This window comes from Schistocerca gregaria, chromosome 8 (genome assembly GCF_023897955.1).
Source record: "Schistocerca gregaria isolate iqSchGreg1 chromosome 8, iqSchGreg1.2, whole genome shotgun sequence".
Classification (NCBI taxonomy): Eukaryota; Metazoa; Arthropoda; class Insecta; order Orthoptera; family Acrididae; genus Schistocerca; species Schistocerca gregaria.
In genome coordinates this window covers 180,767,663-180,785,695 of record NC_064927.1, presented here as the reverse complement: position 1 = coordinate 180,785,695, position 18,033 = coordinate 180,767,663, and the positions used below count along the sequence as shown (strand labels likewise).

Sequence of the window (18,033 nt, the reverse complement as noted above, 5' to 3'; positions counted from 1 at the left end):
TGTGCATGCTCTGTTGCCTGTGTCTATGTGCCTGTGGTTCTGTCAGTGTGATCATGTGATGTATCTGACCCCAGGAATGTGTCAATAAAGTTTCCCCTTCCTGGGACAATGAATTCACGGTGTTCTTATTTCAATTTCCTGGAGTGTATATTCAGGCACGGCGCCGAGTGTCAGCTTTGTTTGAGCTGCCTTAGTAGAGAACGAAATTGGAGATCACTATTGTTAGTTCTTTAAATTGTTCTACAGTTGTGACTGAAACGTGACGTAGGTGTTTCGTTTTTTCATTAGTTGTCAACATTTTACCGTGAGTGAGAAGTGTGGTCTTTATTGTAGGTTTGTGAATAGTGGGTTACGGTATGAGATTTGTTCAAAGTATCTTCAGTGGTGAGAAAGCAGTGGGGAAGACAGTGAGAATTACAACGAGATCCTCTCCTGGAAATGCAGAATTTTTAGCAGAAATAAGTTAATACGTGAGCAGGAACATAAGATCTGTGCACTTCAGGTGCAGTTACAAAATGTAAACATGGAATTCGATGGGAGAGGAGAGAGGAGGGCGCTGGTAAGAAGGCTGCTAAGAGGGGAAGATTTTTCAGACAGTTATACTTTGCTTATCACCAACAGATTTGACCAGTTGCCAGAGTTTAGTGTAACTACAGGTGTAGGAAGCTTGCAGCAGACCTTAGTGGTTAAGAGCCCTAAGTCAGTTGCAGTTTCAAATTGAAAGGATAAGGTTCTGCTATTGGGTAGTTTATATGGCAGAGGTATAGACCAGCAATTGCAAAAAGTATTCGGGAGCGAGTATCAGGTCACCAGTATTGTGAAACCTAATGCAGGGTTGGCTCAAGTGACTGTCAACTTAGGGGAGTTATGCAGGAATTTTACGAAAGAGGTGATTTTAGGTGGAGCTGAGAATAGTCTTGATATGGACGGTGAGTATGATGTATGTGGTGGCACAAATGGGAATTTCGTGCAACTGTTTCAGTATCTTGACAAGCCTCATCATTGCAGTGGTGCAAGTTTATTAGTAGATCACTTTTCACTGAGCATGGCCTGCGCCTCAATTGGTATGGGAAGGGGAGACTCGCAAAGGTTATAGGTGACAGTGTAGTGGACGGTGGTGGCATCATTTATGGAAAAACTGCTGTAGTAGTTGGTGTTAGAGCTGCACCTTCTTTAGACTGAAGTCAGCTGATAGGTATCCCTGTTTAAAAGAGGTTTCTCTAACAAAGGAACCACCTTCAAAGAAGGTCTCCTATCCAAGTAGTGAAAGAATTAGCACATGTCATCAAAATATAAGAGGTATTAGAGATAAAGTTAGTGAACTACTTATAGATGTTGACTCTTTATTATAGGTATACGACTGTTCCGAGGCTTCCTTTACAAGGATACAGATTAGCTGGCTATTTTTTAAGGAGATCTTTTTGGAGTGGGGAAGTGGCCAGGTACATAAAAAGCAGTATTCCATTTGAGTCGGTAGATGTATCAAAGCACTACACTAAACAGATATTTGAATGTTGTGTGGCGGCTGTTGAATTTCATGAAACTAAACTTTTAATTATAGTTTTTTATAGGTCCCTAACTTTGACTTCAGAGCATTTCTGTTCAAGGTAGAGTGGGTTCTTGGCTCATTTTATAGGAAGTACCAAAAGTTAGTTGCATGTGGTGACTTTAATACGAATTTTGTATGTGATTTTGCAAGGAAAAAGATGTTGGAAGATCTTCTAAATGCATATGAAATGAGAAGCATATCGACTTGTCCTTCGAAGGAATACATCATTCACATTCGCTTGATTCGACGATGCTAGTCTTACCGTTCCTATTAGTGTTGTATTGCGAAATCGTCGAATGGCGTTTACATGTCAATGGCACGTTAGATGGATACGCCATATTTGGCGAATATTTACTATTTGCACGATATACGAGAGAGAATTGTCAGAACATGTGCTTCGATAAGTGCCGAAGTGATCAGGAATACCACTCGATCCATGATAAGAAGAGTACGGCACTGCATTGATACAATGGTCATGACTTCGAACACCTTTCGTGAATGGACGGTCATGCCACCTTTGTGACCTTCGTTGTCGTTCAAAGACGTCACTGTTACACATATTGGATTCGTATCGACAGTCGCTATCATAAAATAAGTACCAAACTATAGCATCCCATTAAAAAAAAATGACCTTCATATCTCTGACGCAACCGCCGCGCGGGGGTAGCCGAGCGGTCTGGGGCGTCTTTTCACGGTCCGCGCGGCTCCCCTCGTCGGAGGTTAGAGTCCTTCCTCGAGCATGGGTGTGTGTCGTCCTTAGCGTAAGTTCGATTAAGTATTGTGTAAGCTTAGGGATCTATGACCTCAGAAGTTGGTCCCCTAAGACCTTACCACAAATTCCCAATTTCTGACGCGACCCCACCTAGCAAGAAAATACCAACGTCATATTATGGCCCACGTTGTCCCATGCAACATTTGTTCCACAAACTTTTCAGCTACTATCATACTTCCGGAGTTATTTTACTTGGCAATAGTTAGTGACTCACCCTGTTTAAGAAGGGTAAAAGAAAACATCCACTAAATTACAGACCAATATCTTTGACATCGGTTTGCTGCAGAATTCTTGAACATATTCTCAGTTGACTATAGTAAATTTCCTTGTGGTGGAAAATCTTCTGTCAATGAATCAGCACGATTTTAAAAAGCATCGCTGGTGTGGAACTCGGGCTGACCTTTTCTCACTTGATATACTTCGAACTGTAGACGAATGGCAACAAGCAGATTCCACGTAACTAGATTTCCGGAAAGCATTTGGTACTGTGCTCCACTACAGAGTGTTGGCGAAGGTACGGGCATTCGGTATAGGTTCCCAGATATGTGAGTGGCTTGGAGACTTCTTAAGTAATAGAACTCACTAAACTGTTCTCGAGGGCAAATGTTCATCAGCAACAAGAATATTGTCAGGAGTGCCCCAGGGAAGTGTGACAGTACCGCTGTTCTGATCTGGTTGACAGGGTGAGCTGCAGTCTGCGACTGTTTCCAGACGGTGCTGTGCTGTACGGGTAGATGCCTCCACTGAATGGCTCTAGCAGGATACAAGACGCACAAAATTTCTAGTTGCTGTTTTGAATGACAGAGAGCTCTAAATGTAGAAAAATGTAATTTATTGCAGATGAGTGGGAAAAACAATCCCGTGACGTTCGAATATAGCTTTAGCAGTGTACTACTGGACACTGTCACGTCCACTAAGTACCTTGGCGTGATGCTACAAGGCTTTATAAAATGGAACAAATATGTAAGGATTGTAATAGGGAAGACTAATGGTCGTTCTCGGTTCACTGGGAGGATTTCAGGAAAATGTGGTTCATCTGTAAAAGAGACAGCCTACAGCACAATAGTGTGACCCATTCTTGGGAGCTCCTCGAGTGTTTGGTATCCCTATCAGCTCTGATTAAAGAAAGACGAGGAACCAGTTCAGAGCCGGGCGTTAGACTTGTTACTAGCAGTTTCGAGCAACACGCAAGAATTACGAACACGATATCTCAGGAACTACAATGGGAATGCATGGAGGGAAGGCGACGTTCCTTTTGAGGATCACAAGTTGGCAAATGTAGAGAACCGGTATTTAAAGCTGACTGTAAAATGATTCCACTGCCGCAAATATACATTTCGCGTAAGGACCACGAAGATAACAGAAATTAGGGCCCGTATGGAGACACATAGACATTTTTTCCTAGTTCTGTTTGCGAGCGGCGCAGGGAAGGAAATGACTATTAGCGGTAGAAGGTACCCTCCACCATGCGCCGTGCGGTGACTTGCGGAGTATATACACAGTGAAAATTATTGAACTATAAGAAATAAAATAGTCATAACTTCTGAACGGTGTGCATTAGGACTTTCAAACAGATCGGTTGGCTGCGGGGCATAACGGGAGTTAGTATGTTTGGTTTAGCGACGAAACCCACTTTCATTTGGATGGGAAAACTGACGCATCTGTGTGACTTAGAATCCTCACTTCGCGATCGAGAAGTCTCTTCACCTTGAACGGGTGACCAAATGGTGTGTAATGTACAGTCATGGAATAATCGCTGCGATATTCCTTGATGACACAGTGGCTAGGGAACGGTATGTAAGGGTTCTGGAAGATGATTTCATCCCCATTATCCATAGTGACCCTGATTTCTACAAAATGTGGTTTATGCAAGACCTCATCGAAACAGGAGAGCGTTTGATGTCCTGAAGGAGAACTTTGGGCACAGCATTCTTGCTCTCAGATATCCAGAGGATACTGTCATGGTCTTCGGTTGGCCACTATATTCTCCGGATTCGAACACATGCGACTCCTTTTTGTGGGGCTATATTAAAGACACGGTGTACAGCAGTAACCACAAAATCACTGCTGTGCCACATCCTAGCCAATTGTGGCAGATATATCGAACATGCAGTAACCTAAATCCGAATATCTATAGTGGCCTTTACATATTCAATAAACTGTGTGCACGATGCAGTTTGTAAGTAATTTACTTTTTTTATTGTAGTTCAGCAATTGCCAACCAGTGTGAGATGAGTGGTGGTTATTGGACTTTAATGCAGTTGGGTGAGGATGTCTTATCCAAACATTTGTAGGAGAGAGCTAGTTTGACGGTCCACATTGAATCATTGCAATGGAGAAAGCTGTTATTTTCGTCTATTTAGCACAGAAGAAATCCGAGGGAGGAGTCTATGCGTTAATGTTGGTGGTCCTCTGACAGCATTAGATAGAACGATCTTGCACACACGTTCGGAAATTCCAACTTTACATATAACGTTCTATTACAGGTGCTTCGAGAAAAATAAGGGACCAAAATAAAGAGATCATCCGGAGAGATATTTCTATCTTGATGTATGATGTGCAGAACCTTCGTGACCATCACAATGGGAACTGACGGTTTCCTCTTCTCTCTTCATTATGAATTTCAGTATGACTGACTGTAGACTCACTACGATACTTATGGAACTGATGGAGATTCACGCGCTATTCTCCTTACTCATCTATAAACTGTTGATGAATTTCGATACCTTTCACGACTTAACTTTGTGGATTTAGTGCCTGGTAGTAGCAGTAAATGTGAATTGCATCACGTACGGTTTCTGAGAAGAGCCAGAGAGTCTGGTTCAACAAAAAAATAAATACAGAGGTTTTCAAAATGGTTCATCTGACTTCAGAAGTCTATATCAACAGACTGTCCAGTCAAATTAATGTATTCACCCGCCAAACGCCTGAAAAACCGACTTTTGCAGTGCGGATCTCTGTGAGACGTGCAGGGAGAGAGTCAAACGAGGTTCTAGAAGGTACCAACAGGAATCTGGAGCCGCGCCGATTCCCTTGCCGCGGCCAGCTACGATGGGTTTCTCAGTGAGGATTCACGGCGCAAACAGCCCGTTCGAGGTGGTCCTATAGAGTTTAAATTCGGGGAGTTTGTTAGTTAGGGGAGTACGGTAAACACATCCTGGTGCTCTTCAAAACACTGACGTACACTTTGAGCTGTGTGACACGTTGCATAGACCTGCTGGTAGATGCTATCATGTCGAGGAAGGAAAAAATGCAGATAAGGCTAGACATGTTCTCCACGTACTTGTGTTGATTCGTTCTGTTTCCCGAATGACGAATCACACAGGAACGCCATGAAAACTGTCCCCAAACCATAAAGCGTGCAGGATGTTTGTTTTCAGACGTTTCACGCCAACGGTCATCTGTTCGATGGAGCATAAAACGTGATTCATCTGAGAAGGCCACCGGTAGACATCCAGTGGACGTCTAGTTGCGGTATTGGAGTGCAAATTCCAGTCTTCGTCTCCACTGAACAGTAGTCAGCCTAGATGCAAGGTACAGACACTGATGTGGAGGCCCATACTCAGCAACGTTCACTGAATAGCCGTTAAGTAGACCCTGTTGGTAGCCCCTTGGTTCATCTGCGCAGTCAGGTGCTTAACAATAAAGGTCTATTCACCCGTGCACAACACCGGAGCTGTCATTCAGCCCTGTCATCTACACCTGTATTTACCGCAGTTGCCTTGGCGCCGGTTTTGAACAACGCTATTTTACCATGCACATAATACTTTAACCATAGTGGCAAGTGAACACTCAAAAAACTTAACGATTTCGGAAATGCTTCCACTCTTATTCTGAAAGCCAATGGACATGCCCTTTTGGAAGTCAAATAAATCGATATGTTTCCGAATTACGACAATGACTGCACTGTTTTTCGCTTCCCCTCTACATGTTTTATATGCCCTCTGCCGGCTGCCAGTGGTTGTAACACGTTGACATCGAAAATAGGCTGTGGTAAAGTTAATGTGACTGGAATGCATATATATACTTGGGCAACAAGTTGGCTTACGCATTGAAACTAAAAGTCTACTTTGGCGACATTCGTAAGTTGACGAAACATGTGAAGGGTCAATTATCAGAACCTCTTGGCTTGTTCATTACTCAACATATGTCGAGTCGGGATGTTGATAAGACAACAACAAAAGGCGTTTGTCGTTCTCCGTTTCAACTGGCGCCGTTCAGTTACAATTTTGGGGTGTGATTTCCGTCCCGGGTACAGCGGTGCAATCCTTCAGCTCAAAACATTCAACGATGCCGTTAAGTAGTTTCAAGACACTGATTGTTCGTAAGGGGATATACACACACGAAAAATATTCAACAGCCTCGATCTTTCTTTCTTTATTTAAGTCAGTCGATTTAGGCACGCTTTGCTGTCATCTTCAGGTGTTAAAATACGTTGGATATCACTACTAGTTATCATGTGAATGAAATTCAACATATTATAAAAGGTTTGTTATATCTAAAATATTTAAAAACAAACACCTTGTGAAAATTGCCATATATATATATATATATATATATGTTCACAGATGCTTGTTACATCACAAAATGATAGTGCACAATAGAACATCTGTTCCCATAACATTAACATATTGTAAATACAGAAAATCTTCTGCCCCGTCTCTCTCCACATTATTACTCTCACACCAACAGCAGATTACTGGCTCTTATCCCACACTATTTCTTTGCAGATGTGACCAGGTTAGGATTCAGCAGGATTATTTTATGTGTGGCTTTGCCTGTATACGCTCATGTCACATATATTTAATATATTTGTACACACATTCCGCCTGTATCTCTAGCAAATTTCGCCCTTTCAATTCATTTTCAGTGCCTAGTTTATCCATTATTTCATGAAATGACTTTATTAACTGTGCTCTAATGACACCTACCACATAATGTAACTTTGTTATTGCCCGAAAATGCAGTATTTAGCAGCGTGAGCAACACCACAATCATAATTAATTTTTGACCTTTGTTGTGGTAGGGTTGTTAGACCGGGACCATCCGAGATTTAGTCTCAAAACGAGTTCTTTTTCTCTACCAATCAGCTGATAGAAACCACTTTTAACACAGTCTTCAGCTCGTGGTCTTGCGGTAGCCTTCTAGCGCACCGGGTCCCGGGCTCGATTCCCGGCGGTGTCAGGGATTTTTCCCTGCCTCGAGATTACTGGGTGTTGTTGTGTCGTCTTCATCATCATCATCATCATTCATCCCCATTACGGTCGGAGGAAGGCAATGGCAAACAACCTACGCTAGGACATTGCCTAGTACAGCGGTGCGGGTTTCCCGCATCGTCCCCTGCGCTCCTTAGAGTATGGGACCTCCACATTATCACTTTTAACACACTGTCTGCTAGGGGATGTCTAAGCTCGATTAGAGCTTCTTTATTATTGTTGCGCTGTGCAATAAAAACTAATTGTAATGGCAAACAAATTATCGTGAATATGCTACAGACCAAGAACAAATATTTCCAATGTCGAACGGAGTTTGTTAGTGATTCTTGCTGGTGTTCATCTAGTCCGTCAGTGTGAAGTCCGTGACAGTTGTGCTTTTGGTTTTGATTATGCTATGAAATTAAATGTGTGTCTCAGTAATTGTGTATTAGTTCACGGTATTTATAAGTAAACGCACAGAAATGGCGTCTCGGACTATTATTTAATGTACATTTTCTACTCGCACATCTAATAATAGCCACATAATCAGAGTTTTTCCAGTTCCAAACCTTACCAGTGCTTTATAACATGTGCTATGAGCGACGATACTGACGAGAACCCTGCACAGAATAGGAGGTAATACAAGTACGGTTTACTTTTTCGGTTGTAATCTCTGATAAAAAGGAAAAATCAGTTTTGCTGTACATCTCCTATGCGACGTTCTACCGACTCGTGGCTAATTTGAGAAACATATACGGAAATTTGGTGTATGACGGAGTCTTGCAATACATTCAAAAAGCTTGCCGACCCTACGTATCAGTGGAAACAATGGAGCTGTGTAAGGTCATTTCAGACAATTTATTAGCCGCCAATATGGACAAATGCTGAATGTATCACTGTAATGCGAGACAAAGCAGCTAAGCAGTCAGTGGAAACATGTGGATTCACGACCGTCGAAAAAGGCTAAAATGCTTCCATAATAGGGGAAGGCTATGCTAAGTGTTTTTGGACTGTGGTTCTAACATATTATACACGGTCCAGTTCCACTAATGTGACCACCTGTCAGAAGCCTGAATAACCACCGTTTGCAGCATGGACGTGCAGGAAGAGAGTCAGTGACGTTCTCGAAGTTACCGACAGTTATGTGGAGCGTTTCTGACTCTATGGCTGTGGTCAGCTGCGCTAGGTTTCTCGACTGAGAATTCGTGGCGCGAACGGCCCGATCGAAGTGATCCCACAGATTCTCAACTGGGTTTAAATCTAGAGAGTCTGGTGGCCAGGTGGGTATGTTAAACTCATGCAGCTGCTCTTCCCACGGTGCATGTACACCGGAGCTGTGTGACACATTGTATTGTCCTGGTGGTAGATGCCATTGAGTCCAGGATAAAGCAAACTGCATGTAGGGTTGGACATGGTCTCAGAGGATAGGCAAATACTTCTGTCGATCCACTGTGCCTTGCAGAATGAGAAGATTATCCAGGGAAGGGCGCGAGAACATTTTCTAGACCATACTGCTGCGTCCTCCAGCTTGGTCCCTTCCGATCACTCGCAGGACTGTGCACGCCAACGGCCATGTGTCTGATGTAGGTTAATACGTTATCATCTGAAAAGACCAACTGTTTCCGCTCAGTGGATGCCCAGTTGCGGTATTGGCGTGCAAATTCCTTCCTCCTTCGCCGAAGAATGGCAGTCACCATGGGTGCATGAGCCTGGTGCCTGCTGTAGAGGTCCATATGCAGCAATGTTCGCTGACCGGTCGTTAAAGAGACGCTGTTGGTAGCCTCTTGGTTCATTTGGGTAGTCTTTCACATTTTTTCGGCTGTACACGTCTCCACAACCATCGTTCAGCCCTCCTATCTATGGCCGCAGGTGCACCATAGTTGCCTAGGTGCCAGTTTGGGATAGTCATTCCGCCATGCATGATATACTTTAACCACGGCGGCACATGAACAGTTTACAAAGTTAGCCCTTTCAGAAATCCTTCCAGCCTTGACCCGAAGACCTATGATCATGCCTCTTTGGAACTCAGATAAATCTCTCTGTTTTCACATTATGATAGCTACTGCATTATATTCAGCATCATCCCAACAAGATTTATACACTCCTGGAAATGGAAAAAGGAACACATTGACACCGGTGTGTCAGACCCACCATACTTGCTCTGGACACTGCGAGAGGGCTGTACAAGCAATTATCACACGCACGGCACAGCGGACACACCAGGAACCGTGGTGTTGGCCGTCGAATGGCGCTAGCTGCGCAGCATTTGTGCACCGCCGCCATCAGTGTCAGCCAGTTTGCCGTGGCATACGGAGCTCCATCGCAGTCTTTAACACTGGTAGCATGCCGCGACAGCGTGTACGTGAACCGTATGTGCAGTTGACGGACTTTGAGCGAGGGCGTATAGTGGGCATGCGGGAGGCCGGGTGGACGTACCGCCGAATTGCTCAACACGTGGGGCGTGAGGTCTCCACAGTACATCGATGTTGTCGCCAGTGGTCGGTGGAAGGTGCACGTGCCCGTCGACCTGGGACCGGACCGCAGCGACGCACGGATGCACGCCAAGACCGTAGGATCGTACGCAGTTCCGTAGGGGACCGCACCGCCACTTCCCAGCAAATTAGGGACACTGTTGCTCCTGGGGTATCGGCGAGGACCATTCGCAACCGTCTAGATGAAGCTGGGCTACGGTCCCGCACACCGTTAGGCCGTCTTCCGCTCACGCCCCAACATCGTGCAACCCGCCTCCAGTGGTGTCGCGACAGGCGTGAATGGAGGGACGAATGGAGACGTGTCGTCTTCAGCGATGAGAGTCGCTTCTGCCTTGGTGCCAATGATGGTCGTATGCGTGTTTGGCGCCGTGCAGGTGAGCGCCACAATCAGGACTGCATACGACCGAGTCACACAGGGCCAACACCCGGCATCATGGTGTGGGGAGCGATCTCCTACACTGGCCGTACACCTCTGGTGATCGTCGAGGGGACACTGAATAGTGCACGGTACATCCAAACCGTCATCGAGCCCATCGTTCTACCATTCCTAGACCGGCATGGGAACTTGCTGTTCCAACAGGACAATGCACGTCCGCATGTATCCCGTGCCACCCAACGTGCTCTAGAAGGTGTAAGTCAACTACCCTGGCCAGCAAGATCTCCGGATCTGTCCCCCATTGAGCATGTTTGGGACTGGATGAAGTGACGTCTCACGCGGTCTGCACGTCCAGCACGAACACTGGTCCAACTGAGATGCCAGGTGGAAATGGCATGGCAAGCCGTTCCACAGGACTACATCCAGCATCTCTACGATCGGCTCCATGGGAGAATAGCAGCCTGCATTGCTGCGAAAGGTGGATATACATTGTACTAGTGCCGACATTGTGCATGCTCTGTTGCCTGTGTCTATGTGCCTGTGGTTCTGTCAGTGTGATCATGTGATGTATCTGACCCCAGGAATGTGTCAATAAAGTTTCCACTTCCTGGAACAATGAATTCACGGTGTTCTTATTTCAATTTCCAGGAGTGTATATCCTCTTCTGCTGGTACTGCCGCCTGCCGTCTGTGAATGGTTATTGCACGTTGACATCTAACATAGGCCTTGGTCACATTAATGTGACTGCACTCTGTTTTTCTGAGGCACTGGACTCTGTTTGCTAGGGCACGAACTGTTATAGAAGCATACTACCAAAATCTCCTGATGAGTGGAGAGGCTGTCAGCAAGAAGCACCATGAGAAGCTGCCCAGGACTGTGTTTTCACTGTATAACAATGCCCTAACTCAGTCTGCTCAGTGTACAACCACATATGCTGCTTCATTGTCCTGTCAAATTTTGTCTCACTCACCATATACTACTGACACAGCATCCGGTGAGTTGTTCCTCTATCTTTGGAAGAAGAAACCAGTGTGTGGCAGGTACCTGCATAATGATGACAAGGCTATTTTGGAGGTGCGACATTGTCTGAAAAGTAAAAACGTACACTTCTTCAATAGAGGTGGCCTACAAGTCGCCCACTGTTGGGCACAGTGTGTTGCTTTGAAGATTAATAAGTGGAGGACTAACAGTATTATCAGGATTCATCATCGCAGCTTGCAATTTTATTGTACTTTGTGAGTACCGGTACTCTGTCAGAGTACTCTGAGAGACTGACCGTGTCCTCGATGGCAGTGCGGTCCCAGGGGCGACAGACGAGCCCGAGCAGCGCACCCGCCGAGGCACCGGCAGCCACCGCCAGGGGTGGTGAGTAGTCGTGAGGGGCGGCCGCCATGGAGACCACTCCGGCCACGCCGCCCTGGCCCGCGTGCAGCATCAGCACGTCCTTGCTGCGGTTGTGGCCTGCGGCGGCACAACAGCCAGGCGTTGTAAACCGCGCATAATATACTGAACGGTCACCTTGTGCTAGGAAAGGTGGAGTGTGACAGCTGAAGCCGTACCTTAACAACCGCTGAAAGTAATTTTCATGTAAGAAGTATCTCCCTTTAATATAATCGGACGCAATGCTCCGTGGTTCCCATTTCTACCGCTATGTGTCTAATTCTTTCAATTAGGCCAGATAAATTGAGATACGGGTAATCAAGCCCGGTAGAAAAGATAGTACTCTAATTTAAAAACGAAGCAATGGATAACGCAAGATCGGTGAATGGCCATGGAACAATACGAGCACATTCGGGACGGTAAGACTTTCTTTTTCTGATACTATGAATTCAGTTAGTCGCATGAAGTGCATCCAGCATACAATGGATATGCCTGAATTGAAAATTCATAGAATACAGTCATTATCTCAGTGGTATGTATGAAGGATACTAAATAACGCTAAGAGAGAATTTCAATTATCATTTTGATTTATTTCAATAATATTTAAGAAAACTGTTACTCTCTGTGACAAAACATTTAAGGAAACTATTACTCCTTGTGACAAAAGATACATGAAATCTATTCACTATCTGTTGCATCTACTAATGATTAAAATGGGTGAAAATGAATGTTACTGAATGGTGGCCTCTTAACACCAAGCCGGCCGTTGTGGCCGAGCGGTTCTAGGCGCTTCAGTCTGGAACCGCGCGCTCGCTACTGTCGCAGGTTCGAATCCTGCCTCGGGCATGGATGTGTGTGATGTCCTTAGGTTAGTTAGGTTTAAGTAGTTCTAAGTTCTAGGGGACTGATGACCTCCGATGTTAAGTCCCATAGAGCTCAGAGCCATTTTCTTAACACCATTTAGTTATTGTCACACCTATTCAACGCTCGGAGTAGGGAAGGATATTACATTTCACTCTCTCAAACATTACTTGTGTTACTACATGCAGTAACATGCGGATAAATTCATGTTGAAACCGCTCCCTATATTTTACCCCTCCACCTTCAGAATTTGAAAGAGAGTATTCCAGTCAACATTGTCAAAAGCTTTCTCTAAGTCTACGAATGCTAGAAACATAGGTTTGCCCTTCCTTAATCTAGCCTCTAAGATAAGTCGTAGGGTCAGTATTGCCTCACGTGTTCCAACATTTCTACGGAATCCAAACTGATCTTCGCCGAGGTCGGCTTCTACTAGTTTTTCCATTCTTCTGTAAAGAATTCACGTTAGTATTTTGCAGCTGTGACTTATTAAACTGATAGTTCGGTAATTTTCACATCTGTCAACACCTGCTTTGTTTGGGATTGGAATTATTACATTCTTCTTGAAGTCTGAGGGTATTTCGCCTGTCTCATACATCTTGCTCACCAGATGGTAGAGTTTTGTCAGGACTGGCTCTTCCAAGGCCGTCAATAGTTCCAATGGAATGTTGTCTACTCCGGGGGCCTTGTTTCGCCTCAGGTCTTTCAGTGCTTTGTCAAACTCTTCACACAGTATCATATCTCCCATTTCATCTTCATCTAAACCCTCTTCCAGTTCCATAATATTGTCCTCAAGTATATCGCCCTTGTATAGACCCTCTATATACTCCTTCCACCTTTCTGCTTTCCCTTCTTTGCTTAGAACTGGGTTTCCATCCGAGCTCTTGATGTTCATACAAGTGGTTCTCCTATCACCAAAGGTCTCTTTAATTTTCCTGTAGGCAGTATCTATCTTACCCCTAGTGAGATAAGCCTCTACATCCTTACATTTGTCCTCTAGCCATCCCTGCTTAGCCATTTTGCACTTCCTGTCGATCTTATTTTTGAGACGTCTGTATTCCTTTTTGCCTGCTTCATTTACTGCATTTTTATGTTTTCTCCTTTAATCAATTAAATTCAATATTTCTTCTGTCACCCAAGGATTTCTACTAGCCCTCGTCTTTTTACCTACTGGATCCTCTGCTGCCTCCACTACTTCATCCCTCAAATCTAACCATTCTTCTTCTACTGTATTTCTTTCCCCCATTCCTGTCAATGCTCCCTTATGCTCTCCCTGAAACTCTGTACAACCTTTGGTTCTTTCAGTTTATCCTGGTCCCATCTCCTTAATTTCCCACATTTTTGCAGTTTCTTCAGTTTTAATCTACAGGTCATACATAACCAATAGATTGTGGTCAGAGTCCACATCTGCCCCTGGAAATGTCTTACAATTTAAAACCCGGTTCCTAAATCTCTGTCTTACCATTATATAATCTATCTGATATTTTTTAGTATCTCCAGGCTTCTTCAATGTATACAGCCTTCTTTTATGAGTCTTGAACCAAGTGTTACCTATGATTAAGTTGTGCTCTGTGCAAAATTCTACCAGGCGGCTTCCTCTTTCGTTTCTTTGCCCCAGTCCATATTCACCTACTGCGTTTCCTTCTCTCCCTTTTCCTACTACCGAATTCCAGTCACCCATGACTGTTAAATTTTCATCTCCCTTCACTATCTGAATAATTTCTTTTATTTGATCATACATTTCTTCAATTTCTCCGTTATCTGCAGAGATAGTTGGCATATAAACTTGTACTATTGTGGTAGGTGTGGGCTTCGTATCTATCTTTGCCACAATAATGCGTTCACTATGCTGTTTGTAGTAGCTTACCCGCATTCCTATTTTCCTATTCATTATTAAAGCTACTCCTGCATTACCCCTATTTTATTTTGTGTTTATAACCCTGTAGCCACCAAACTTCACTAATTCCCACTATATCTAACTTTAACCTATCCATTTCCCTTTTTAAATTTTCTAACCTACCTGCCCGATTAAGGTGGGATCTGACATTCCACGCTCCGATCCGTAGAACGCCAGTTTTCTTTCTCCTGATAACGACATCCTCTTGAGTAGTCCCCGCCCGGAGATCCGAATGAGGGACTATTTTACCTCCGGAATATTTTACCCAAGAGGATGCCATCATCATTTAATCATACAGTAAAGCTGCATGCCCTCGGGAAAGATTACGGCCGTAGTTTCCCCTTGCTTTCAGCCGTTCGCAGTACCAGCACAGCAAGGCCGTTTTGGTTAGTGTTACAAGGCCAGATCAGTCAATCATCCAGACTGTTGCCCCTGCAACTACTGAAAAGGCTGCTGCCCCTCTTCAGGAACCACACGTTTGTCTGGCCTCTCAACAGATACCCCTCCGTTGTGGTTGCACCTACGGTACGGCTATCTGCATCGCTGAGGCACGCAAACCTCCCCACCAACGGCAAGGTCCATGGTTCATGGGAGGGTATTGCTTATATCCAGAACAAAACTATACAACAAATGAAACATTAATGAACCTATCCGCTATTGACCCCTGCCCTCAATCACCACGCGCCTAAGTCCAGTAGCTGAAACACATTAATCTGAAAAATTTCTACACATAAAATATCGCTGAACGTTTCACGGTATTAATTTACACCCGAACATGTGTCATGTTCAATGTTACCCCAAAAAAACCTACATTATGAATAACTTTCCTCACCATCAATGACGAACGCCGCACCCCTGCGTCCGTCTCGTTCAATCGGCGGCACCAGAGTGTCCTAATGTGGAGCGTTCCAGGACCAACCGCCAACCGTTCAAAAAAAAAAAAAAACAGGTGGTGGGGGTAGGACCTCAGTGAGAACTAACCTCACAAACTCTGCCCTGCTCATCCCCACTATCTTTGGAATCACGAACTCTCTGCCGAATCTGCTCACGTTGTTATGTTGGTGGCAAACTACCATCTTTGACTAACCCAGATTATTATATATTCCATACATAATTACGTTTATCCATCTACATACATCATGGGATCAAAGGATGATAGAGGAGGTGTGACACCAACAGAAGAAAAAATGTACACGGAAGCATTCTTGAATCCAGAGGTTAATTAGCTGGAAGAAACACTGAAAGGACGCTCTCGGCGTAAAATGAATTATTAAACATGTAGACAATAATCAGCTACTTAAATGAAGCGTAAACCTGTGACGTTTAACCGTGGTGGAGGGGGAAGGCCAGAGGCATAAATACTGGACCAGGTCCACTCGAGGAGCAGTCTCAGGTCGCACCTGATGAAGGTAACGAGCTACGTGACCGAAATATCGTGCAAGTACGACGCTGATATCTGGCAGAACACCCGACAACCCAAGATGTCAATGAAGAATTCTTTGAACAAACAGAAGGCGAACCATGGGGAACCCTTTGTCCCCTGTGGTAGCTAATCTCTTTAGGAGGACTTTGAGGAGAAAGCTCATGAGTCTGCTGTTTTAAAGCCAACGGTCTTCTGGCGGTACGTAGATGGTACTTCTGTTGTATGGCCTCATGGCAGACAGGAACTGGAGAAATTCCTTCATCACTTAAACTCATTACATAAGAATATCAAACTCATGATGGAGATTGAAAAAGATGGCACTTTACCGTTTCTAGACGTGCTAGTACGCCGTAAAAATGATGGGTCATAAGGACATTCTGTGTACAGGAAACCGACCCACACAGATCTGTATCTCCAGGCGTCAAGCTGCCATCACCCAGCACAAACAGCCGGTCTTCTCAGTACCTTAATACATCGAGCGCATGTATTATCAGATGATGAAAACCTCCATAAGAATTAGAACACTTGGAGAAGGTTTTTAATGAGAATGGCTACACTTCTACGGAAGGCCATGCGCAACTGTCATAACAAGAAGCAACGCAATGAAGACGCTGATGACGACTTTAAATCAACTGCGTTCCTTCCATACGCCGGGAATGTGTCGTCGAAAATAGGCCGATTACTGAAGAAAAATAAAATCAAGGTTATCTTCCGTCCACCAGCAAAGAACCGAGCCCTGGTTGGATCCGTTAAAGACGATTTACTACTGAATGTGGCTCTTCATATATTGGCCAGACGACAAGAACTGTTCACGAACGATGTACAGAACATGAAAGATACACCCGTCTGCGGCAACCGTCAAAATCGGCAGTAGCAGGGCACTGTATTTCTTTGGAACATTCAATGGAATACAATGGAACAAAAATTTTAGCTCCGGTTTCCGGATTTAGGGATTCCGTAATCAAAGAATCAGTGGAAAAGCTAGAATCCTGTTACTAAAATTATACAATCACAGCGGAATCGACGGCGTCATTCGATACTCAATGACTAGATGATCTCTTACTTTCACCTCCGAGGGCAGCACGTACAACTCGGCTATGCCGCGCATGTCAACACCTGACGCATGCGCTGTAGGATGCCAGTAAATACCGCGACTGCACCTGGGCTCTTCAGTAGTTGTGTACTCACTTGATGATGGCTGGACGTCTCTGGTCCGAAATATCGTGGCAGAATGTCTTCGGGATCCGGCTGTAATTTCCCATTATATGCCTACAGCATAGGTCTTTTTGTGTATGCCAATAACAACACTTAAAATGGTTTACTGAAAAAAAGGAAAAAAATTGCCTGAGGATACAAAATAATGCAGCCACTTCCTTTGAATTTATGCAAGACACACATCAACTATTTCTCCCCATTCAAAAGTCATTTAGCTGAACAGTCAATACTTTCTACACGTATAACATGAAGTACTACACAGCTAAAATATATCTTTACCATGAGGGGAAATCATTAGAGGCCCAAAGGTCTGAGTCCATTCCATTTTTATCACATACATAATGACAGTCCATTACAAGTAAATGAACTGCATCTGGTGTAGGAGACTATGGGAGTTAGACAAAAACTATGACTTTAGAATACTCCTTACCCTGGCTGACAGTCCACATTTAGAAGGCAGGACATTACTTTCCAGTCAGGGGCTATATTTCCTTCTTTGTGACAGAGAATCTGCCTTTTAAAACACTCATAAAACATCTGCCTCTAGTATTCCCCTGACTAATTTGGTGACTCATCATTCTCACAGCACCTTCTCTTCTGATCACTCCACACTTTCATTGAATTAGTTCATACTGAAAGGGGCTCGCTCTAGTAGAATGATATTTTAGTAATAGTGCAGTTGAGTGACTGTTGAGTGAAAGAGAAACAAACCACAGTTTAATTCTATTAAAATGTTTCTTAAGCCTTAAAAAACTGTCCCACATGCCTAATATTATAAGATCATAAATCAGTCAGCTGTCACAATTTAATTAATTTGCATATAAATTTGATACCATAGTGCACCAGTACGGCCATTGCCCTACTACTGTCGTGTGC

At 44.1% G+C, this 18,033-nt stretch overlaps 1 protein-coding gene across 1 annotated transcript in view; it reads right to left on the bottom strand.

The window, feature by feature from the left end:
- LOC126285104 (putative ammonium transporter sll0108) overlaps window positions 1–18,033 on the bottom strand; it is a 115,903-nt gene that overhangs the window by 18,107 nt on the left and 79,763 nt on the right. Inside the window, exon 6 of the mRNA XM_049984429.1 lies at window positions 11,661–11,845. Coding sequence (XP_049840386.1) covers window positions 11,661–11,845 — 185 coding nt within the window. The remainder of the gene's footprint in view (window positions 1–11,660; window positions 11,846–18,033) is intronic.